General features: G+C 40.4%; 1 protein-coding gene and 1 long non-coding RNA gene across 6 annotated transcripts; one reads left to right on the forward strand and one right to left on the reverse strand.

Annotated features, from left to right (window-relative positions):
- Positions 1-6,700: 6,700 nt before the first annotated feature.
- LOC115679792 (phosphatidate cytidylyltransferase 1-like) lies at positions 6,701-14,232 on the forward strand. Of its 5 annotated transcripts, none has more exons than XM_056311419.1 (14): positions 6,701-6,854; positions 6,953-7,042; positions 7,284-7,418; positions 9,080-9,213; positions 9,305-9,558; positions 9,679-9,830; positions 10,502-10,643; positions 11,815-11,971; positions 12,675-12,722; positions 12,809-12,895; positions 13,244-13,372; positions 13,456-13,512; positions 13,702-13,781; positions 13,896-14,232. In XM_056311419.1, exons 4-14 carry the CDS (start codon positions 9,157-9,159, stop codon positions 13,987-13,989), a joined length of 1,257 nt encoding a protein of 418 aa, XP_056167394.1. In that variant the 5' UTR covers positions 6,701-6,854; positions 6,953-7,042; positions 7,284-7,418; positions 9,080-9,156; the 3' UTR covers positions 13,990-14,232. The 5 variants fall into 5 exon arrangements, with proteins under 5 accessions (XP_056167394.1, XP_056167385.1, XP_056167383.1 ...); XM_056311410.1 differs by lacking the exon at positions 6,953-7,042 and adding an exon at positions 7,043-7,167; XM_056311408.1 differs by lacking the exon at positions 6,953-7,042 and having other exon boundaries at positions 13,896-14,004; positions 14,128-14,232.
- A 4,324-nt stretch (positions 14,233-18,556) lies between these two features.
- On the reverse strand, positions 18,557-24,152 carry LOC115679853 (uncharacterized). Its single transcript, XR_004005550.2, has 4 exons — positions 23,940-24,152; positions 23,760-23,872; positions 23,580-23,677; positions 18,557-19,067 (listed from the first exon to the last, which is right to left on the reverse strand). It is a non-coding gene; the product is annotated as an uncharacterized LOC115679853 (long non-coding RNA).
- Between the last annotated feature and the right edge of the window lie 672 nt (positions 24,153-24,824).

Here is a 24,824-nt window from a genome sequence, read left to right on the forward strand (position 1 = left end):
TTGTCCTTGAGGCATAATTTTTTCGAATTTAGACGCTCAAACTCATTTTTAAACGATTTACGTTGGCTCCTGAAGTGCTCAACCATGTGGTTTGCCTGCCTCTACATTGCTCCTAGAACCTTTTAGACTTCCTCGAAGGATACATGTCTAAAGATCGATCGTAAGGAAGTTATGAGCTCTAACACGGAGTGATTATGGATGTCCTCGACGTTGCCAATAGAGGAAGCGAAATCGTGTTTCGACTCACATTAGAAACTTACCACATCCGAATTGTGGGGCCGACCCATTCAACAGACGACACGAGGTGACCTGGATCCCAGATTTCCTCTCCTCACCCCCTCCTTTTCAAAACTCTCCTCACATTCATTCGTGGTAAGTTTCGTATGTTTTTTTTTATCATGAGTCGCCATGAGCTGTGGCTCGAAACAAGGATTTCACTTCCTCCATCAACAACATCAAGGACATCCATAATTGCTTAGTGTTGGAGCTCATGGTTTCCTTACGATCGATCTTTATACATGTATCATTCGAGGAAGTCTAGAAAGTTCTAGGAGCGATGTAAAGGAGGTCGAACCATGAGGTCGAGCACATGAGGAGCTAGAGTGAGTGGCCTAAAAATGATTTTGAGCATCTAAATTTAAAGAAAATACGCCTCATGGACGAGTTACTAAAATGTAGGAAGAGTAGATATGAATGTGTGGTGTCTAAGAGATCGGGAATCGTTGAGGATGTATATGATGTTGTTATGGAGAAAGTGCGAAGATGAGGAGATATTGGATGAGCTGAGAAGGGAGAACGATGAATTGGAGGGCGAGAAGAGGAAATTGAAGAGTTGGCTTTGAGTTCGGGGGAAAAAATACAAGAATTTGGACCAGAGGATCTTGTAGTCTTAAAGAGACTCTTCAATACCAGAAAATGAAAAGTAATGTATTTTGGATAGTAAAGAAGGGAACCAGTGGTTTTATGAGAGCCACACATTTATATATAGTCATCCTATATTTCCATATCTTGTCTTTGAGACGTATTTTCTCTGAATTTAAACGTTCAAACTTATTTTTAGACGACTCACTCTGGCTCCTAAAGTGCTCGACCTCCACTACATCTCTCCTAGAACCTTCTAGACTTCCTCATAGGATACATGTATAAAGATCGATTGTAAGGAAGTAATGAGCTCTGACCCTGAGCGATTATGGACGTCCTCGATGTTGCTGATGGGCCACAACTCATGGCGACTCAAGATACAAAAAGCATAGGAAACTTACCACGAATGAACGTGGGGAGAGTTTTGAAAACGAGGGGAGAGGGGAGAGGAAATGTGGGATCCAAGACACCACGTGTTGTCCGTTGAATGGGCCAGCCCCACGATTCAAATGTGGTAAGTTTCTAATGTGGGTCGGAATACGGTTTCACTTCCTTCATCGGCAATGTCAAGGACATCCATAATCGCTTCGTGTGCTCATGGCTTCCTGACGATCGGTCTTTAGACATGTATCCTCTGAGGAAGTTCAGAAGGTTCTAGGAGCAATGTAGAGACGGGCGAACCACGAGATCGAGCATTTGAAGTGCTGGAGTAAGTCGCCTAGAAATGAGTTTGAGTATCTAACTTTGGAAAAAGTTCGCCTCAAGGATGAGCTATGAAAATATAGGACGAGTAGATATGAATGTGTGGCTATCACAGAACTGTTGGTCCCCCTTCTTTACTACCCAAAGCACATTGTTCCTCGTTTTTTCGCATTGAAGACTCTTTTCGGCTGCAAAACCCTCTAGCCTAAATTCTTGCATTTCTCACCCCAAACTCAAAGATGGCTCTCCAATTTTCTCTTCTCACGCTCCAATTCATCGTTCTTCCTTCTCAACTCATCCAATATCTCCTCTCCCCACTTTCTTCATAACATCATATACATCCTCAGCAATTCCCAGTCTCTCAGCCATCACACATTCATATCTATTTTTCCTACATTTTGCGTAGCTCGTCCTTAAGCCGTATTTTCTCCGAATTTAGACACTTAAACTCATTTTTAGGCCACTTACTCTAGCTCCTTATGTGCTCGATCTCGTGGTCCGATTTTCTCTACATCGCTCCTAGAGCCTTCTAAACTTCAAGGAAGCAATGGGCTCCGACATGGAGCAATTATGGATGCCCTCGACGTTGCTGATGGAGGAAGTAAAATCCGTGTACTAAGTCACAGCTCATGGCAACTCATGATACAAAAAGCATATAAAACTTACCACGCATGAACGCAAGTAGAGTTTTGAAAAGGATGAGGGAAGGGGAGAGGAAATGTGGGATCCAGGAAAACATGTGCCGCCACTTATCGTCCATTTAACGGGCCGGCTCCATAGTCAGTATGTGGTAAGTTTCTGATGTGGGTCAAAATACGATTTTACTTCCTCCATCGGCAACATTGAGCACATCCATAGTCACTCCGTGTCAAAGCTCATGGCTTCCTTACTATTGGTCTTTAGATATGTATTCTTCGAAGAAGTCTAGAAAGTTCTAGGAGCGATGTAGAGAAAGTCAATCCACGAGGTCGAGCACCTAAGGAGCCAGAGTGAGTGGCCCAAAAAATGAGTTCACGCGTCTAAATTCAGAAAAAAAAAATACGTCTCAAGGACAAGCTATGGAAATGTAGGACGAGTAGATTTGAATGTGTGGCTCTCGTAAAATCACTGGTTCCCCTCCTTTACTATCCAAAACACATTGCTCTTCATTTTTTGGCATTGAAGAGTCTTTCCGGCTGCAAGACCCTCTGGTCCAAATTCTTATATTTTTTCCCTCGAACTCGAAGCCAACTCTTCAATTTTCTCTTTTCGCCCTCCAATTCATCGTTCCTCCTTCTCAACTCATCCAATATCTCCTCATCTCCCCACTTTCTCCATAACAATATCATATACATCCTCAGCGATTCCCGGTCTCTCAGGTACCACACATTCATATCAACTCATCCTACATTGTCATAGCTTGTCTTTGAGGTGTATTTTCTCTGAATTTAGACTCTCAAACTTATTTTTAAGCAACTCACTCTAGCTCCTCAGGTACTCGACCTCATGGTCCGACCTCCACTATATCGCTTCCAGAACCTTCTAAACTTCCTTGAAGGATACATTTCTAAAGATCGATTGTAAGGAAATAATGAGCTTCGACGCTGAGCGATTATGGACATCCTCAACGTTGCTGATGGAGGAAGTGAAATCCGTGTTCTAAGCCACAGCTCATGGCGACTTAAGATACAAAAAGCATATGAAACTTACTATGCATGAACGTGGGGAGAGTTTTGAAAAGGAGAGGGAAGGGGAGAGGAAATCTGGGATCTAGGATGCCATGTGTCGTCCTTTGAATGGGTCGGCCCCACGATTCGGATGTGGTAAGTTTCTAATGTGGATTGGAACACGATTTCATTTCCTCTATCGGCAACGTCGAGGACATCCATAATCGCTCCGTGTTGGAGCTCATGGCTTCCTTACAATCGGTCTTTAGACATGTATCCTCCGAGGAATCTAAAAGGTTATACGAGCAATGTAAAGGCAGGTGAACCATGAGGTCGAGCACCTAAGGAGCCAGAGTGAGTCGATCAAAAATGAGTTTGAGCGTCTAAATTCATTGAAAATACGCCTCAAGAACGAGTTACGGAAATGTAAGATGAGTAGATATAAATGTTTGGTGGCTGAGAGACCTAGAATTGCTGAGCATGTATATGATGTTGTTATGGAGAAAGTGGGGAGAGGAGGAGGTATTGGATAAGTTGAGAAGGAGGAACGAGAATTGGAAGGTAAGAAGTGGAAATTGGAGAGTCGGCTTCGAGTTTGGGAGAAGAAATACAAGAATTTGGACCATAAGATCTTGCAACCAGAAATACTCTTCAATGCCAAAAAATGAGGAATGTGTTTTGAATAGTAAAGATGGGAACTAGGGGTTCTGCAAGAGCCTCATGACAATGTGGATCCATGTGTCTATGGTGGCTCTACTTGCCATAGAAATGATTCAACGAATGACGGAACTGTCTCCTTCGTGCACAATGCGAGGAAGACTCTAGATTTTGCCATAGGTGCTTGCTTGTTACTAGTAGTGGATTCAGCTTAAGAAAGGAAAATGGATCACAATATTTCCGTTGAGATTTGCTCATCAGCTCTCGTTTCTGATGGATTCAACATATTTTTTACCAAATCTGTTTGGGACATGACTTTTGTCAAACACCATGAACAGAAGGATATCCAAGTCTCCAAAAACAAGTTAAATGTGTTTAACTACATTGCCCACGAAAATAAGGTAGGCTCAAGTACCGTTAAACCGGACAATGGCAATTATTTGCATGGTAGAGAATGGAAGAATGTGGAAGAGGTGCTTTAGATTTGGGTGCTTTACATTTGAATCGAGACGATGAGCTATGTATGAAGGCCGTCCATGCTCTTTATAGACAGCAAAATCTAAGCCCGGAAGGCAATACAAAATAGCATTTGTCAAGCAATAGCCTTCGTGCATTAAGCTATTAACATTCACACAGCGGCCACATCAAGTTTTGTTTTTCCCTATATTAGTTCCTCCGTATATAAAAGTTTCAGTTTTAATTTACCATGAAGCATGTTGAATCTCAGTTACTATCGTAGTCTCGCTAGTGTAAGGTCTCATCTCTAGAATCACCAATCCATGTCTAAAAGAAAAGACAAGACACAAACCGAAACAAACAACATCTCGAATGGACTTCCTGAAGCTATAGAGTTCAAAATTGTACCGAATCAGAAAACATGAGCATGTGCAGCAACTATGAATTCAATTCCAGCATACTAGAAGTTCAATCACGGTGCAATTTTCAGGAATTCATAATCACGGACCATAAACCAGTAACCACAATCATCAGTGCATCACTTGCACAATTACACGATGGCACATACCAGGACATATGAACAGCAAGCGTGCCCAGAATAGACATTATTTGTAACTCAACATGGTACAAACTCAACATATTGAGTACATCAGCAATTGAATGCGTTTGAAATGGACATACACCGAGACAAACGTGATCAACCAACCAAAACCAAGCTGGTTATAAGCAAATAGTAATCCCGATTCGAAGCATTAACAAATAACTCGATGCGTACATGATGGAATCGAAACATATGAAACTTGACATCAACACAATCGATCAACAGATAAGCTTCTAGCACAAACGAATCTTGATTAAACATTCAACAGGCGACCCTACATCAAGGTACAATAACCCTGATCAGGTAATTGGCGTGGGGAGGTTTCGGTCGTGGCTTATAGCATCGCAATTCGAAGCCATGATGAGAAGATCGAACACATGGATCTCAGTTTGAACACACAACGATCAACCAGACATCAATGTGTTAGAACATTTCCCAGATTCTTCACTAATTTCACTCGGGCATATGATCAAACACATGGCAGGCGTCTTAGTCGCAAGAACCAGATGCAACGACGATGCAAAGATTTCAGATCCATACCGCCACGAAATCGTCAGGGGCATGTTTAAACTCCTAACGGATCCTCCATTGGAGATGGTTTTCCTTCACGAACCGCGACTAGAATTCTCGGATTCAGTTTCGCCGACACAAAAGCGCGAAGACAAAAATACCTCGACGGCGCAATCATCGGCAGCGAATGATGGTCAAGCCAAGGGATTGGAAGCCCCGAGAGCGTCGCGACCGAAGATCCGGTGCCTAGCCTCTAATGCTTCGCTCGAATTCTTCTCCGGCGAAAAGAATCGGTAGCGATAGATCAGGGAGCGCGGTGGCCTGACGTCTACTGGAATTCACGAGCCGATCGGTCACCGGAATGTTACAGCAGAGAGAGAAAGACGACCGTGGAAGAAGCCTGAGATCGGCGTCTGAAAGCAAGAGGAAGATACGACGCCGATGCGGCGGCGGCGGCGGCGGCGGCGGCGGGTCGAATCGGCCGTGAACGCCGGCGACCCTTGAATCGGCCAAGAGCGAGAGCCGGGAAGATGGGATTCTAGAATTTTCTTCCTCTTATCTTGTTTGAATAGGGAGCCTGTGTATATCTTTACGGTTAGCGTAATAGTTGCTCATCTGAAACCCAGAAACAAGTAACTGATTTTGTGGATTCACGTCACGAATCAAAACTCGACGGAACATAAAAATCTTGGCTCATCAGCTGTGACTCCTACATAAAAAATCAAACATCGCCTGAAGTGAACTTCCATCTGCTCAAAAAAAAAAAAAAAAACAACAACTTCCATTGCTCATAAGTTTGAACGAAGAGAGACAGGAAGTGCCGAAGTGGGATCGAGTATTTTTTTTTTTTTTTTTTGCAGGGACCCAGTAGTTCATTAATTGGGCCGGCCTATGCAAAAAATCATTATAAACTTCAAATTACGCACGACAAATTTATTCTCTTTTTTTTTTTTGTGACATAACACAATGTAACACATTCACTTTATATTTTTTTTAAAATTTGTATTTGCATGACATATTTATTTAAATTTATATTTGCGTGATATATTTAACCTCCAAAATTCAATTAAATGATTTTTCAGTAAAAATAATATCGTTTTTATTTCAAATCTAATCATAATTATTAACGGAATATTGACATGAATATAAATTTAAGATTTTTTATATAAAAATATTAAGATAAAATGTGTCACACTAATCATAAACATAAACAGAGGCTTTTCCCCCAATCCAATATTTTCTCTTTATTTTCACGCTCTTCTACGAGTTCATCTCCAGTCCAGGCTTTCTACCTCCCCTGTCTCAACTCTCGAAACTCTCGTCCTCCTCGCACGACCACCACTCAGACCTCCACGCACGACCGCCACTCCGACCACCACGAGCGACGCTCCGGCCTCCAGGCTACCCGACCGACGACCGAGGTTGGTGTTTGCCTTTACAAGAATTCCTCTTCTTTATTCCTGTTCGACCAATCCTGGGCAAAAGCCTTGTTAAGCATTGTTTTCTTGTGTCGTAACAGGTCGGATTGTAGTGGGTATTGTTTGTGCGGGGAATTTTTTCGAGATGAACATCTTATTGAGTTAATGATCACGTAATCTTATATTTCAAGGTAATTTGATGAATGGACTTTTGAAGGAGAGCGGTTTTGGAGTCGGATGAGTTGGTTGATGCTTGTTTTGTTTGCTGCGTTGTTGATTTTGGTGTTGGATTGGATGAGATGGTGGCTGTGGCCAGGTTGGGTTGGGTTGATGCTTACTTTAGTTGCTGCATTGCTGATTTTGGTGTTGTGTTTGATTGAATAATGCTGGATTTTGTGTTTCGTGCTTGTTTTCTCCTTTTTTTATGTTTAGATGTCTTCACTCGCCAATTACGGAGGCCCTAAAGTTGAAAGTGAAAATGGGAAAGCGATGCCTACGACTATCTCAACTCCTCTGTCTGCTAGTGGAGCGTCTCTGATTCTAATTCCTAGCCTGACCCAAAACTAGGTATTAATCACTCTTTTTTACTTTCAATCACATGTTATATCATGCGCGCACAGAAATTTGGCCTTTTTTCCATATTGGTTCTTAGGTATATGTAAAAGCTTATGATTTAGATGCAAGCCGAGCCTTTTTTCTTCTTTTTCTTTTTCTTTATACTTTTTGTTCGGTTCAGTTTGTTAGTGAACTATGATGTTTCGTTTTCTAAGATTCTCTTGCATTAGAGGATGGTTTTGATGGAATTTATATTAGATGTTATATTCATGTGTTTTTTAGCTAATGTTGCTTTGTGTTAGAATTTGTGCTTGCTGGAGATGGGGAGAAATCATAAGCAGATGAATTATTATCCGTGACTGAAGACACCAGCCCGATTCCATGAAAAAGCGCAAACTTATGGTTTTAGAGCAATTCTGGCACGAACTTTCATTTGTCTAAAAGAAAAGCACACACTTCTAATTGGGGTCCAAATCCGGCACCCTTTGAGTTGCCGTCCAGATCCAACGTCAAAAAAGTGACATGACGATGGACGTGGACCGTGCGCATCCCGTCGTTGCTAATTAAACGTCCAAATCAAAGAAACGACACCATTTCTTCAAGCCTTCATTAAAACTAGTGGCTTCTCTCTCTCTCTCTCTCTCTCTCTCTCTCTCTCTCTCTCTCTCTCTCTCTCTCTCTCTCTCTCTCTCGTTCATCACTTGCGGCAAGGGTTGTTGATTTTGGGGGCATAATTGGGTTTCGGGGGACAAAAACTAAGGGTTTGGCTCTTTGAAGAGGACATCAGCAATAATGTCATTGATTGGAAGTAGCAACAGACATGGCAGGGCATTGAACAGCTTCACCAGAGCATTGCTCATGACTCTACACGTCATGGACTGAAACAAAACTGGCTAGGAGGTTTTATCGTTGTTCATGGTGTCAATTCTTCCAAATAATTCAAGGTGCAAGCTCTATCAATTGTGGGAAATTTTGTAGGGAGAGTGTTCTTGAACCTTAATTTTTTCCCCCAATTTCGGCCATAGAGAGAAAAGAAGCCGTTATAAATGAAGGCTTGAAGAAATGGCGTCGTTTCTTCGATGTGGACACCACATCAATAACAGCATGGGGCACACAATGCAAATCCAACAGCACGTCAAATTTTTAATGTTGGATTCAGACAGGAGCCTGTGCTAGGTCTGGACTCTGATAAGAAGTTTGCACTTTTTCTTAAACAAATGAAAATTCATGCCAGAATTGGGCAAAACCCAAAACTTTGTGCTTTTTTGGGAAATTAGGCCTTCAGGACGCTAGTACTAAATTGCTTAGCTATGTTGCTTTCAGGAGGAGTAAGGTAGATTTTAGTTGTCGGAGACGAGTTAATCTGACTTGGAATATGTTTTTGTTGGTTTATACTAGAGGTATTTTTTTTCCATTCTTCCTGTTGGCATGTTGTTCCCATTGCTTAGCTGTGTTGCTTTCAAGAAGAGCAAGGTAGATTTTAGATGTTGGAGACAAGTTAATCTGACTTGGAATATAATTTTCTTGGTTTATACTTCAGTTTGTGCATTTGTTCTTTTCCATTGTTCTTGTTGACATATCATTCCCATTGCCGACTATACTATCTGATTGTGCTAGTGTAATAAATTGTCTCAAGTAATTTGCATTCGGTAACTTGTATTATCGTGTAGCAGCTCATTATTCGCAATTAGTCACGACTGCTTCAAGAGTATAAGCTGTTGCTGTTGAGTGATAATTGGAAAGTAGAGCTATGCAGAACGGCAGTTCTCAAACACCTCGGGTTTGGCATCGTCGGCGTTCCAATGAGGTTTATGAATAGAAGTTTTCTAGATCAACTTTTGCTGCATTTGAATGTTGCCACTGTCTAATAGGTTGATCATTATATTTTGTGTTGTCAGGTTGTTCAAGAAGCTAGTAAAGCAAATGAAACCCATTTGCTTGTTAATGATCAAAGTAAGTACCAGTCGATGTTGGTCCGGGCTTACTCATCTGTTTGGATGATTGGGGGATTTGTGTCAATTATTGACATGGATCACCTTTACATCACTGCCATGATTGTTGTTATACAAATTTTTATGGCAAGAGAACTCTTCAATCTACTGAGGAGAGCCCATGAAGACAGACTTCTCCCAGGATTTAGGATGTTGAACTGGTACTGCGTAGCTTTATATCTACAAGTACTGATTCATGTTTAGGGTTAATGTGCAGCAACTGACCAGCATTAGTGAGGTTGATTATGATAACCATTTCTTATTTAGATGTCTTTGGTCAGGCACTTTTTCTTCACGGCGATGCTATTTGTGTATGGACGCATTCTCAGTCAACGACTTGTCAACACTGTGACATCGGATAAGGTTTTATATCAGCTTGTCAGCAAACTTATCAAGTATCATATGATTGCCTGTTATTCCTTGTACATTGCAGGTGCGTATCAAATGTTCAGATATAACTTGAGCAATTGTGATGGCTCTACTTTTCTTTCTATTAGTATGTGTGGATGATCTGGAGTAACCTGTCTGACTCTCGTGTTCTGTATGATGTCAGTGTATACTTTACTGTTAATTAAGGAAATTGAGAGCGGTCATTGTGGACTTAGTTCTTTCTTCTTCTTCTTTTTTTCTTTTTCTTTTTTTTTTGTCGGACTTAGTTCTTTCTTAAAATGCGATAATTTGTCCATAGAAAGTACTTTGCTAGGGAAGAACAGAAGGCAATTAAAAGTACTGATTATTAGTATGAGGGCAATTTTCATGACAAGTACACTTCCTTAACCATGATGATTCTGTCAATGCCACCCTCTGATCAACAAAAGTTAGGCATGTGCAAACATAACAAGCATACTAATCAGGCTTACTCGATTTTTTAATTTATGAAGAAATCCTAATAAATCCTCTTACATGGACTTCAATTAATGAGACGTGAATAGAATACTTCATTTACCAGTGTTGCCCCAAGATGGTATTTCATATTGTGCACACGCATTGGACTTGCTAGCATGCCTATGGATAATATGGATGGACAATGGCTGGTGTTTTTCATCTGCAGCTTTTGACTTTGGAAAATTGCTGATATGGGTAATCCTTGTTAACTTGAATCAGGCTTTGTGTGGTTCATCCTTACTTTAAAAAAGGGGATGTACAAGTATCAATTTGGCCAGTATGCTTGGACACACATGATTCTCATTGTGGTGTTTACTCAGTCAGCTTTAATTGTTGCCAACATCTTTGAGGGAATATTCTGGTGACCTCTGGAAAGGGAAAGAAAATTCTTTCCTATCCTTTCATCTATTTGAAAGTATGTAAAGATGTATGTCAAACTAATGTGTATGCTGACTGATATGTAATTTTAAGCCCTGCACTACGATTTGTAAATTTACATGTCTTGTAACCCATCTATACTTGTTACGTCCACTTCCAGTCCTAGGTTTGACATTATAATTATATTCTTGTGGGCCTGGAACCTTCATGTAATTTGTTTTATTATTAATCCTTCATGATTGAACTGTCCGGTTTATATTCAAAAGAAAAGATTGAAGTACCTGCTTTAAGGTTTTTCTCTAAGTTCTGCAAGGTGCATGGTCAAGAGAATTATTATGTCCTTGTTTCTTCATCATGGGTTCTTGCGTTGCAGTGTGGAACTTACGTATGGTCAAAAGAATTATCATAAAAATGAAATGATGCAAATCCTCCTCTTGATAGCTCCTCCTTTGTTGAAATTCACTTTACATCATTGATTTTCAATGAAAACAAAAGCAAGCTCTATTTCGCGTTATGGTTTTTTGAGATTGAAGATAATATTTAAGATATTGCCCTTCAGGATTTCTTATGAGTGTCTCTATGTCCGTCTCTATGTTTGTGTCCCCATCTCTTGTTTGCATCCCTTCTATTTAATCACAGCTATGAATAATTCTTCAAGAACATCTTCCATTTAGTTTGGAGAGACTGGACATGGACTTTTTCAGTAAGCATGGATTATCCTATCACTGCATCATGAAGGGGTTTGATAGGTATCTTGAAGAAACTGCAATAATCACTTTTGAAAATCGCTAGCTTGGGTTCACCCTTGATTTGTTTTCCAAATAAGGATACACTTTATATTCTATTCTTGTAGAGTTTTTTTTTCTGTGACATCCGAAGTTTGAGAATTTGATGTCTTATTCACATTTTTTATGTGGTTAAGATTGGTGGTCTTCTCAAGGTTTTGATATATTCGTTAAGTACCCTTGCTATGTGGAGTCATCTGTCATAACGAGCATTCAATTGTATCTTTTAAACAGTTGCTTTTGTGAATAAAACTTTCAGTTCCTAGTCGCCTATTTGGAAATTGATGACATGAATTATTTTACATCGAGGAGTGCTGCATGTTCGTTGTAATATCTCACTCATACATAATTTTGTTACTGGTCCTGCAGGTTTCTTCTTCCTGCAACGCTTATTATAATCAATGATATTGCCGCATATTTCTTTGGCTTTTTTTTTGGAAGAACCCCATTGATCAAGTTGTCTCCAAAGAAAACTTGGGAGGGATTTATAGGAGCATCTTTTACTACTATGATCTCTGCGTTTGTGGTGAGTTGTCAAGATATTTTACCATACCAAAAGAATGGGAGGGATGTCTTGTGTTGCAGCATTTTGGCTGCATGCGTGTGCATAATAACCTAAGTGCTTACCTGTTTTTTGCTTTGGGGTGATGGAAACCTTTGTTGGACTCATGCTCTCCACAATGCTGTTTGTGTCATGATAGGATTTGAGGTCTATATTGGTTTGTTGTGAGACCGGTATTTCTGCCTCTAAAAATCCGTTTCTGTTGTTTTTGTGTTTTACATATATCATAAAATCAATAAAGGACATTAATTGCCTAACAAATCTCAAGTTCCCCACCAAAATACATGCACGTGTCCTTGTGGCTTGTGTAATGATAATATATTTGGATTGTGCTGACTCCATTCCAGTGAGTTTCTAAGGATGGAGAGGTTTCAGTTCCTTGTTGGTATCTATGCAATTTATAACTTAGCTGTCCGACAGGGGTTAAATGTTGCTTCCTGGAATGAACTGTTTGCCATATTCATGCTTTATTAAGGCAAATTGCTTTCTGTTAAGATTTTTATGCATTTGATCCTGTCTGGACTGGTCCTGTGACTTCTCCTTTTAACTTTTTCATGCTTTGAGGGTAACTGGTCACATCTTGGTTTCTATATAATTTTCATGCTGGTGACCTTGACCAAATTCAGTTTTGTGGTAATAATCATGGTATGTTCCCATGTATACATAGCTTGCAAATATTATGGGCCGTTTCCAGTGGCTGACATGTCCAAGGAAGGTAATTACTACGATACACTTTTATTTGAACCCTGTTCTGCTTCAGAATGATCCCAGGCCTTTAATCTCGTTTCTGGATTGATGCAGGATTTATCTACCAGTTGGCTTCAGTGTGATCCTGGTCCATTATTCAGGCCAGAGTATTACACTATACCCAAATGGTTTCCTGAATGGGTGAGTCAATTGCTCTCAATTATAGCACTACATGGCTTTCCAATGATTTGGTTATATACTTTTATTGCTTTCTGTACTATGTTGATACTTGAAGTGGAGATGTCCTTTGTGAGTTGATTTTTGGAATGAATGAGGTCTATTCTAAAGTCCATTCATTCAGTCGGTTTGTGAGTATCCTTGGCGTCCTGTAAAAACCCGGCCTGAGTAGTCCTCTCTTGCATGTTTAAGCGGTTTGAGCAATTGGTTTGCAAAAAAGAAACTTGTGAGAATATTCAGAATCTAAGAGACTTGGCACTAAATTTAAAAAATGTTAAGATTCAGCGACTCTGTTGCTTGTTAATGATGCAGTTTCCTTGGAAAGAGATGGCAGTAATGCCAGTTCAATGGCATGCTCTCTGTCTTGGTCTATTTGCATCAATTATAGCACCTTTTGGAGGATTCTTCGCAAGTGGTTTTAAACGTTCTTTTAAGATTAAGGTTTGTAATTTAGAACATTCCTAATTGGTCCGACTCATGTGATACTTAGGTCTTGACACTCCATTTTGCTCTTTGTGCCTCAGGATTTTGGTGACAGTATTCCAGGACATGGTGGTATAACAGATAGAATGGATTGTCAGGTGACGTAACAATTAACTCAGAACTCTCTTCTATCACTTGAAGTTGCATAGGATCAGTGTTTTACGTGTGATCTGTTGCATTTCCGTCTTAGATTTGCCAATTCAGTTGGCTAGTTTGCATATAATCTTAGAAATAGGTTTCGGTTACATACCTCCGCTGCTTTACTAAGTCAAGCTTCTCTACTTTAGATGGTGATGGCTGTGTTTGCATATATCTACCATCAATCATTTGTAGTGGGCCAGAACTTGATGGTCGAAACGATCTTGGAGCAGGGACAGCGACATAATATATATACATAAATTTTGAACCTATCTAGAATCTAATGTATTCTGTTGGAAGTCAATTTCCCATTGAGAATTTCTCTGCTTGTCGTTGATATCTTGCAGATCCTAATGGACCTTACTCTCGAGGAGCAGCAAGCCCTGTTCATAAAGCTTGGGCAAATTCTCAACGAGAGGATGACCGCACCATCATAAGTGTGCATTACAGCAGTATGCAACCAACTTTTCTTTGTCAACTCATTGTCATCCATTGGCTTTGAGCATATCATGCCCGCAGGAGCTCAGTGACAAAAGGACTCTACATGTGCTGTTGTTTCTGTCTGTTTTTTGCAGCATTCGCGACTGCAAGGGAGGCTATTTGTTGGATGAATGTTTTGTACAGCGTACACAAACCAATCATGCAGGTGAAGTCTCAATCGGTCATATTGGTCTGTGATACTTGTCTGCACTTTTGTCTTCTATTACTCTATTCGTCCCCTTTTAAGGAACAAGCATTAGATGCCTGATTACTGGATCAAATGAAATTATATGTATAGGAAGGGTGAAGATGTAAGTGTCTCACCAGATGAATGTCCCTTAACCCTGCCTTTCAGCATATCATTTATTCTGATTTTATTCCAATTCTCTCTTGCATGGGCTAATCGGGTCTTCTTTAGTTACTTACTTTTGCTTATTGAGTCACAGAGAAATTGTTGTTAATAATTTTTTCGGGTTAAGAACACCAGAATCAACGTGAGCTAGATCGATTTCGCATTGGCATTCGAAGAAATGTCCATGTCCAATCTTTATTCACGAGATTATTCGGCTCGCAAATCTCTCTATCTCTCTCTCTATGAGCAAGGCACATGCCGGCTTCGCTTGCTCCAGTAGATAGCATGGTGTAAGCAAATGAATACGAAGAGAAGGAGCAAAAGCAAACTCTGCAAATTCTCGCTTCCAAACTCTCAAAGACTCCAACAAGATAGAAGTTTTCTATTTACTTACACTGGACTTTAGGCTTCTGAATCTTCACATAGGAAAAAAGAATGACCAACCGTCTCACTACTAAACTTAGCATCGAAACTGACTTTGGGATCATGCATAGAAGCTTGACTTATGAGAAGAGGAGCACTAGATGGGAAACTGAATTAGAGCCTCATCTATATGTGGCGTTACATCTTCCTTTTAGAGAATTTTCTCTCTTTTGTTTATCTTTTGGCCGGAAACATAGATTAAGGATTAAACAAGTATCGATACAAGAAGATCCAACATAGTTTGGGCAACGGATGGCCAAAACCAATATAGCTTTCTTGAAAGAAAAAAGGGAAAATAACTCACAAAAGGTCTCTAAATTTTGATTAAATATGCAATGCCGTTCATGAACTTTTAATTTGTTTAATATGATTTCTGAACTTTAGTTCAATATGCAATGTCATCCTAAAATTATTAATTTGCTTCACGTGGTCCCTAAGTTTTTGTCAAATGTTCAATGTGGTTTTTAAAATTTTTAAACAATTTTCATATAATCTAGGGACAGCATTGAACATTTACTAGTAATTCAGGAACCACATTGAACAATTGGACGTGGTCCTTGAACTTTTAAAACATTTTCATAGAATCTAGAGACCACATTAAACATGCAGGAAACACATTAAACAAATTAAAAATCTAGGGACAAAATTACACATTTGGCCAAAATTGAGAAAATTATATTGCACAAATAAAGTTTAAGGAAACATAGCACCTTTCCTCGGCCCATTGCTGCCAAGAGGCAAATTGGGCCGCAGACTGGTTGGCAAAGGCCCAACACAATCAGTTCTTTACCCAAGATTGGCTTGCCAATCCCCCTGCTCCACTTTGGAATTTATTGTGTTCGAATCTTCTATTTCTTTGTTGCATAGTGCAAGTTAGTAATGAAATCTTATTTTGACCCAAAAAAAAATAAAAAGATGACGTTGCACATTGAACCGAAGTTTATGAACCATTTGTGCTGTCAAGTTTTGAGTTTTGGTCGATTTCTGGGCTGTCAAGTTTTGAGCTTTGGCTGCTTTCTCATGAAGAATCTCTCCTGTTGTCATGATTCCTAGGAATTTCTATGATTGTTCGCTGATATGATTATGCTTAATTTGTGGAAGGAAGATGTAGATTAGCGGGTTTGTGGGTTCGACGCCGAAGATTCTTGGCCTTTCGGGACTTAATTTTGCGACTGTTGTGCTCGAGGGAATTCAGTTTTTACGAATAAAAAAAGAAAAAAGAAGAAAGTAGAAGAAACCGCAAACTGAGCCGAACCAAACCGAACTAAACCGGTTTTTCAATTCGGTTCATATTCGGTTCGATCAAGATTCGGTTCGGTTCAAGGGTGCACCCCTAACGGTTCGGTTCGGTTCGGTTTTTCAGGAAAACCGAACCCAACCGAACCATTTACAACCCTACAAAGCATGACCCAAAGTTAAAGGCTTTTGACAGGAATACAAAATGGATTAGGAATCTAGGATGAGACCTTTGCCCCCATTGCAGGACTTACTTCAATGCGATGCCTCTTTGCGGTTCTGTTGATGGAATTTATATTAGATATACGCCAATAGTCATGGCCACGGGCCGGTTTTGGCTCGGAACCGGCCCGGTCAAACCTGGGCCCGGCCGTTGACCAGGCCCGCGGTTCGGAACCGGAACCGGCCCGTGGCCTACGGGCCCGGTTCCGGTTCCAAAATTTTTTTTTTTAAAAATAATGAATATTTTTTTTAAAAAAATTCATTATTTAATTTTTTTTTATAAAACAAATTGAACTCTAATTGCCATGCATTGTAAGTCCATTTATCTCCAATTACAATGCTTAGCTTGAGTGTATTGAACTCTAATTACAAAGCTTGGCTTGGGTTTTATAAACAACCCCTTTGATAGTCTCTTCATTCCCATTCGATGTGAGACTCTCGGCTTGCCTTGAACACCTTCAATGTGAGACTTTTGGCTTGTCTTCATGCAAATGCCAAGAGTGCCACATCGAATGGAAATGAAGAGACCATCAAAGGGGTTGTTTATAAAATCCAAGCCAAGCCATGAGCATGTGAAGTTGTATGCCTTTTGTGGCTACGATCCTTTGCTAGTTAAGAGCAAAGGGTTCCATTGGACCGCCTAGAACCGGACCGGACCAATGGTCCGGTTCTCGGTTCTATGATTTGCCGATCCGGTTCCTAGTTCTAAAATTAAAGGACCGGTCTTACCGGTTCGGTTCTCGGTTTCGACCGGAAACCGATCACCCCTATAATTTTCATTTTGATTATAATTTATATTGAATAATTCATTATTTCATATTTTTATCATTCATTATTTTTTTATTTTATAATTTATTTTTTTAATCTTTAAATTACGAACCGGAACCGGCCGGTTCCGGTTCACACATGGCCATGAACCGGAACCGCCGGTTCCGAACCGTGGCCATGACTATACGCCAAGAATGCATTCTCGAATGGTATCCCACCAAGGAAGTGTATATGCAACCTCCTAGTAAGGTTTGTCGTCTCTGTAAGATCCCTTTTGTGGATTGAAATAGGCACGACACGCATGGTTTGCCAATTTCAGCACTATTTCGATCCCACTCTAGCTATCATGACAAAGCATTATTTGTTCATAAGAGCAATGAAGACATTCCGTTGATTTTGTTTTATGCGGATGATGTGATCATTATATGAGCTAACACTGGGGAGTTACACATCTGAAGCAATATCTTAGTCATCATTTTGAGACGACAGATTTTTTTGCTTCGTTATTTCTTAGGTATAAAAGTTTCTTCTGATTCAGATAGCTAATATCTCACACAAACCAAACATGTCTCCAATGAAATCTTTCGAACAAGTTTGACTGACCGTGATAAGAAATGAACAAGCACATTCTTCTTTTTTGCTATATGCCTAATTTCAAAGTAACTTTTACCCCACCTGAGCCCAATGCCAAGCTGTACCTTCTTGATGGCAACTTTCTACAAGACGCTATATTCTATCAACGGTAGGTTGGCAGTTTAGTATATCTCATTGTTATCCGTCGTCACATAGCCTTCACGGTTCTTCCGGTGAATCAGATTATGTCTACTCCGTGCTGCATTCACTATGCCGATATAACATATTCTGCATTATATTAAAGGGACCTTATGATATGGTCTTCACCATCCTTCTAACTCCACGGTAAAGTTACATGCCTACTCAAATGCAAACTTTGCTGGGGACAACAATGATCACATTTCTACAACAAGATTTTTGTGTCTTTCTTGGCGGCTCTTTAATTTCTTGGCCTCGTATGAAGCAAACCATATTAACTCTCATTCCAACACCGAATATCATGCTTAGGCTGAAACTAGCGTTGAGCTCGTTCGCTGCGTTGGCTTTTGGAAGACATAGGCATTCCTCAAAATTCACCCACTATTAGTCGGCGCAACTACAAAGTCACCATACAGATCGCCCGAGATGCAGTATTTCATGAGTGCAGTAAACATATCAACCATGACGCGCACTTTACTCGACAGCATCCTCGTCGAGGAACTATCAATCTTGTCCATGTCTCTTATGCAATTCAAACCCCAGACGGTCTACAAAGGCTCCTCCTCTTGCATAATCTTGAGTTTCCTGTCCAAACTCCAACCAGTTTCCGATTAACTTTTGAGGGGTGTTCAGAATATTATAAGTTTTCGTTAGATTGTTCAAGATTGTAATGACTATGCAATTTTCAGTTATCTTCTAGATTAGCGAGTTTCTTTGTTAAACCCTAACTCGCTGTGACATAAGCAATTCCTTTTCCGTTGGTGGAGCTTCTCCTTACCGCCATGGTGATAGTTCCTCCAAGATCATTCAATGCCCTAAACCCTAACTCTCATCCCATCCCTTTTTTCCTCCTCGCCTAAATCCCATACGCCCTTCAATCTCATTTTCCCTAACCAAAATGCATCCTCTAGAGCTGGCCCTGTTTCAAACCCTAATCAGTGGAACAGGGTGGCGGCATTTCTCAGTACAAGCTATATACACTTACCCTCACCGGTCGTAAACCATCCCATATGTATCTGCCCTAAACCCATTTCACCCGAGCCTCTTCCACCCAGTTTATACACAACCCACCCAAACTCATCCTCCACAGTCGGTCATTGGCACTGGTCTCCTGCTTCAAAGATGGGTCTTGACCAACCTCGACAACCAGCAACTTCACAGACTCCCATTTGAGATTGCTAACATATATGAAGGGAGAATCAGTTGATTTTAGTGCTTACTGAGAGCTGGGTTGGTAAAACCTTATTACTGCACTCTGTATTCCTGCATTTTCACCACATCAATAGAAGGTGAGTTTAATCATGAACTCAGATTGGCTGCATTATGTAGACAACTAGGTGACTTGTGGTCTGAGGATTATGAAGCAGATATTGATGATGAAGTCCCCAAGGAAAAATTGAAAGAATGTAAATTGATGCTCATTGGGAAGCTCCATTCCAGACCAAACGTTAACTTCCAAACCTTTCAATCCACTATGAAAAAGGCCCGGAAGACTAAAAATGTCATTTGTGAACCCTTAGAAGAAGGATTGTTTTCCTTTGTTTTCAGCTCAGAGGAGGAAAAAAGAAAAGTATCAAGTACTGGGCCTTGGTCCTTTTCTAGCAACTTGCTGATTTTGAAAGAATGGGAGTATAACATACCAATTCATTGCTACAAATTCTCACATTGTGCATTCTGAGTACATATCCACGAGCTTCCCCTAGAGAGATTGAACGAAAAAACAATATGTAATGCAACCTCTAACCTGGGGAGAGTGCTAGAGGTTAAGCTGGATGCAAGAGGTGCTAGTTCTTGCAAAGTAGGAAGAGCTGGAGTGCATATGAATTTGGTAGCCACGTTAAAGCCAGGTAGGGTGATGAATTTTTCAGGGAAAAAATGGTGGATAGACTTCAAATATGAAAGACTTCCGCATTATTGCTATTCGTGTGGAAGGATTGGCCACTATGCAACTCACTGCAAAGATATACCATACAAGGAATCGAGATTAGAGGAAAATATTGGGGGACGTTTTGGCCAATGGCTGAAAATGGAAGCTTGAGAATATAACCCCTCTTGGAAAGTGTTCTATGGTAAAGAAGTCCCCTCATTTGAGGAGAATGAGACGATCCCGGAAACACCGGAACACTCTGTTCATAATGCAGTGGTAATGCAGCAGGACAATGTGGAAGTTCTGGCACCACAGCAAGGTGGCTTTCAACAAGCTGACTCGACACTTAAAAGGAAGCAAGATGACCTAGTAACATGCTTAGAAATTGTACCAGCAGGTAATCAAGATACTCAGCTTATGCTATTGGATTATTCAAGACCAAACATAATCATGAAGGATGACAGCAAGTTTGCAAAGAAAGGTAGAAAAGGGCCAAAAACTCCAAGGGCAAAGAAACTGAAAAGGTTTAATCGGTATGATGGTCAAGGAGCCAGCTCTCACTCCTTTGACGATACTAAGTTACATGATGCTCCTATTCAGTTTGCAGGAGGGTTGTTTGAATGGACTTTGGTGGCTAGCCCTAATAAGCCACCGGGTGACATATGAAACTTTTGTGTTGGAATTGTCAAGGTTTGGGCACACCCCTGACAATCCAGGCTTTGCGAGCCTTAGTGGCTCATGAAAGGCCCGTCGTGATGTTTCTCATGGAGACAAAAAATAAAGAAATAGTTGTAAAGCGGCTGAGGAGAAATCTCAATTTCCAAAGTTCTATGGTAGGGAATCCAAATGGAATTGCAAGGGTGTTAATGGTCATGTGGAATGAGGAAGTGTCTTTGGAGTTGGAATCTAGTTCCGGGGAGTATGTCGATATGAATTGCAAGGAAACAGGAAGTGGAAGGACCATGAGAATGACATTTCTACATGCACCTACAAACTTACAAGATAGAATCTTACTTTGGGATCATTTAAAGAGTATCCATTCTAGAAATCTTCTTCCTTGGGTGTGTATGGGGGACTTCAATGAGATACTTTACTATTGAGAGAAGAATGGAAAAAGACCGGCGGACCATTACAGGTTAGTTGCATTTCAAGAATTCCTTAACTATTATTCTCTAATAGATGTTGAAAGCAAGGGATGCACCTTTACTTGGGCAAACAACAGGGATGGGATGCATTAGTTAAAAAGAGACTCGATAGAGTCCTTTGCAATATGGACAGGAGAGTCATGTTTCCTGAAGCAGAAGCCTTTGCATTGCCAGCTATTGGATCAGATCACAGTCCTATTCTTCTTTCACTTTACTCCGATCCAGTGAAAAGGAGAAAAGAATTTAAGTTTGAAGCTTACTGGTTGGAGGATGAGGAATGTAAAGAAATAGCATCAGCAGTATGGGATGACCCAACTTTGTGCCGGGAGAGCCTCGTAAGTAAGCTTAAAAAGGTCTCGGATGAATTGGCAAGTTGGAGTAAAAAGAAATTTTCAAATGCCTATCGCCAAATTGAGACTCTTAAACAGCAGCTAACCGAGATTACTAATAACAAAAATGAGGGATCCAGCAAAGAGAAAATTCAGGTGATCACACGGAAAATTGAACAACTATAGAGACAGGTGGAGATGTACTGGAGCATGCGGTCTAGAATTAATTGGCTAAAATGGGGAGATAAAAACACCAAGTACTTTCATGCCTCAACTGTTCAGTGAAGACAAAGAAACAGGATTTCTATGCTTAAGATTGGAGGAGATAATTGGTGCCGTAATCCCAGCTTGTGAAAACAACATGCGGTTGAGTTTTTTCAGACCCTATACAGCACAGTGGGAGATAGGGAATTTCAACCAATACTAGACCAATGTCCCTGGGTGGTTCAAGAAGGAATGAATAAAGAATTAACAAAGAAAGTGACCATGAAGGAGGTGAAAACAGCAGTATTTCAGTTGGGAGCCACGAAAGCTCCAGGTCCTGATGAATTGAATGGCCAATTCTATCAACATAATTGGGATATTATCCAACAGGATGTACTCAAACTGGTGGAAAATTTCTTTGAGTCAGGTACCTTTGATCATAGGTTGAATATGACTCATATTTCATTGATTCCTAAAGTGCCTAATCCTGAGAGTTTGAACCAGTTTAGACCCATAAGTATATGTAATTTTGATTATAAGATCATCTCAAAGGCGATGGCTAATCGTCTAAAACCGTACCTCTCCGATCTTATTGATAGGGAACAAAGTGCTTTTGTTAACGGTAGACAAATCCAGGACAACATATTGATAGTCTTGGAAGTTCTCCATCAGTTAAGGATCAGGAAAAGAGTGAAGAAATTTCAGGCAGTTTTAAAGCTAGATATGCAAAATGCATATGATTAGGTGGAAGAATGGGATTTTCTAGGAGCATGGATGTCTAAAATGGGGTTCTGTGATAAGTGGGTATTAATGGTCATGAAGTGCATCTCCTTGGTCACTTTAAGTGTGAAATTAAACGAGGAACCCCTCGAGTACTTTCAGCCAACTCGCGGGATTAGGCAGGGAGATCCTTTATCTCCTTACCTATTCATAATTCTGGCCAATGTCCTCTCTCATCTTTTGAATAGTTCAGTAGAGAATGAAAGTATAAAAGGAATTCGGCTCAATAGATTTTATCCAACACTAACTCATTTGTTGTTTGCTGATGATGCTATCTTCTTCCTTGACGGAAAAATCTCAGAATGTCAGAATTTGGCTGCGATTTTGAACCAATATTGCTTCGCTTCAGGGCAGGCGATTAACTTGAACAAGTTCGGAATTTATTTCAACACCGGCTGCCCACAGGATCTTAGAAGGAATATGGCCTATGAATTGAGAGTACCAGTTATTGAAAAGACAGGGAAATATCTAGGCATTCCCTCATATTGGGGTCAATCAAAAAAGCAAATGTTTGATTGGATTCTGGCGCGAGTGAACATGAAATTGGAGGGTTGGAAAGAAAAGTTAATGTCGAAGGCCAAAAAGGAAATCTTAATCAAAATGGTCATGCAAGCTCTTCCCCAATATTCAATGTCCATATTTAAAATCCCAATTAGTGTATGTAAAGCCATTGAGAAAAATATCGCATCATTTTGGTGGAAACAGAATGATACTCGAACTGGACTTCATTGGAAGAAATGGGAACACCTCAAAGTAAGGAAAGATAATGGAGGGTTGGGATTTCGAGATTTAATAACCTTCAACAAGGCGATGCTGGGCAAACAAGCTTGGAGGCTTTCGCAATCGCTTTCAGCCCTATGGAGTCGTCTTTTGAAGGGTATCTACTACCCAAGAGGGCATTTGTGGAATGCAGGTAAGGGATCCAGGCCTTCATGGGGATGGCAAAGCTTATTGATGGGTAGAGACTCTATTGTAAATGACGTACAGTGGTCAATGGGTGATGGAAAAACAATATGCATTCAGGAAGACAAGTGGCTAACAGCTGGGGTGATAGGAGGATCGGAAAATCAGGGGTACCCCCGAATGGTGAAGGAGCTGAAAAATCAGGAAGATATGGTTTGGAATGAACAAAAACTAAATGATCTTTTTCAAGAGAACATAGTGGATGAAATTATGTCCATACCACTGAGCAGAAATGCAGGAAAGGATAAACTGGTGTGGAAAGGAAGTAAAGATGGGACCTTTACTGTTAAGAGTGCATACAACAAGCTACAATCTGAAGCACAGCAGCAAAACACAACTCAAGCATCCTCTTCGTACCAAGTCCCCCGAACACTATGGACCAAAATATGGAAATTGAACTCCTATCCCAAAATTCGACTGTTTTTATGGAGTGCATGCCAGAACGCAATCCCAACAAAAGAAAATCTTTACTAAAGGAAGGCTTTACCTGACCCTATATACCAATTGTGTCACCGGATGCCAGAAACAGTAGAACATTTGTTTCTATTATGCCCCTGGATTGAAGCGATTTGGGAGGATCCCAAACTGAAAATGAAAATTATGGAGAACAGGATTACGAGAATGGATTCGTGGGTTCACCAACATTTCGAAGTAAACGAAAACTCACAGAGGAGAGAATTACTGGCTAGAGTATTATGGTCGCTTTGGAAAGCAAGAAACGCCTTCATATTCCGATCTTGAAAACTGGATCCTACCTCGGTGGTGGATGAAGCCTTTGCTCTGTAGGAAAGTTTCATGAGGTGGAATCAAGTGGCGAACCGTAAGAATGATGATCCACAAACTCTACCTGCAAAGTGGATTAAGCCACCGAGAGGGGTATTGAAATTCAATGCTGATGGGTCACGGACAAAGGGATCGACGAAAGGATCAATTGCTGGAGTGTGTTAGGACTTCAGCGGCGTAATTATCGACGGCTTCGTGAAATCTTGTCGAGCTTCATCCGCGATCAGAGTGGAAACCGTAGCTCTAGCCGAAGCTCTATCCCACGTGAAAAGTCTTCGTGATCTATAGGGGGCAACTAATCTGCACTTTCAACTGGAAAGTGATAGCGTAGCACTTGTTCAGTTCATTGAGGGAGCTGTTCAAAGCCCATGGCACATACAGGCCTGGGTAGAAGATTGCAAGATTTTGTTGGGCTAGTTTTAGTCCGTCAGCATAGCCCATTGTCCAAGAGAGGCAAATCATTTAGTGGACTGGATTGTTAAAGCCCATCGTAAAATGACTCTTCCTTCGGACTGGTTGTCTAATTCCCTGAAGTTTCTGTTAGATTTGCTTTGTTTAAATATGTCACATATTCTATCCTAGCTAATGAAATGAATATTACCTTTGAACAAAAAAAAAAGTACTCAATTCAATGATTTAAAAATACCCTTTTGATATTCAGTCTCTCTAGATCCAAACTGTCGGCATTGGCAAGCTGTGGTTTAGGACAAACGTCATAATTCGGTACCACGAATCGGTGTGTAGTTCCTGGTAAGCCATAAAAAAAATCTTAAGTGTCATCAGATCGATGCACCTGGAGATTCCGGAACTACAGGAAACGACAGAGTGAAGATAGTCTTGATCTTAGGATTGTGTCCGGAAGCTGTCAGGTCAGTGATTAGTTCGACTAATGACTTCATTACAGCGGTAAGAAAGGAATCATTTTCTCGGTAACACCAACAAACATTAT

This window comes from Syzygium oleosum, unplaced genomic scaffold (genome assembly GCF_021117445.2).
Source record: "Syzygium oleosum isolate NSW1041296 unplaced genomic scaffold, Sole_v2.1 Sole_v2.01, whole genome shotgun sequence".
Classification (NCBI taxonomy): Eukaryota; Viridiplantae; Streptophyta; class Magnoliopsida; order Myrtales; family Myrtaceae; genus Syzygium; species Syzygium oleosum.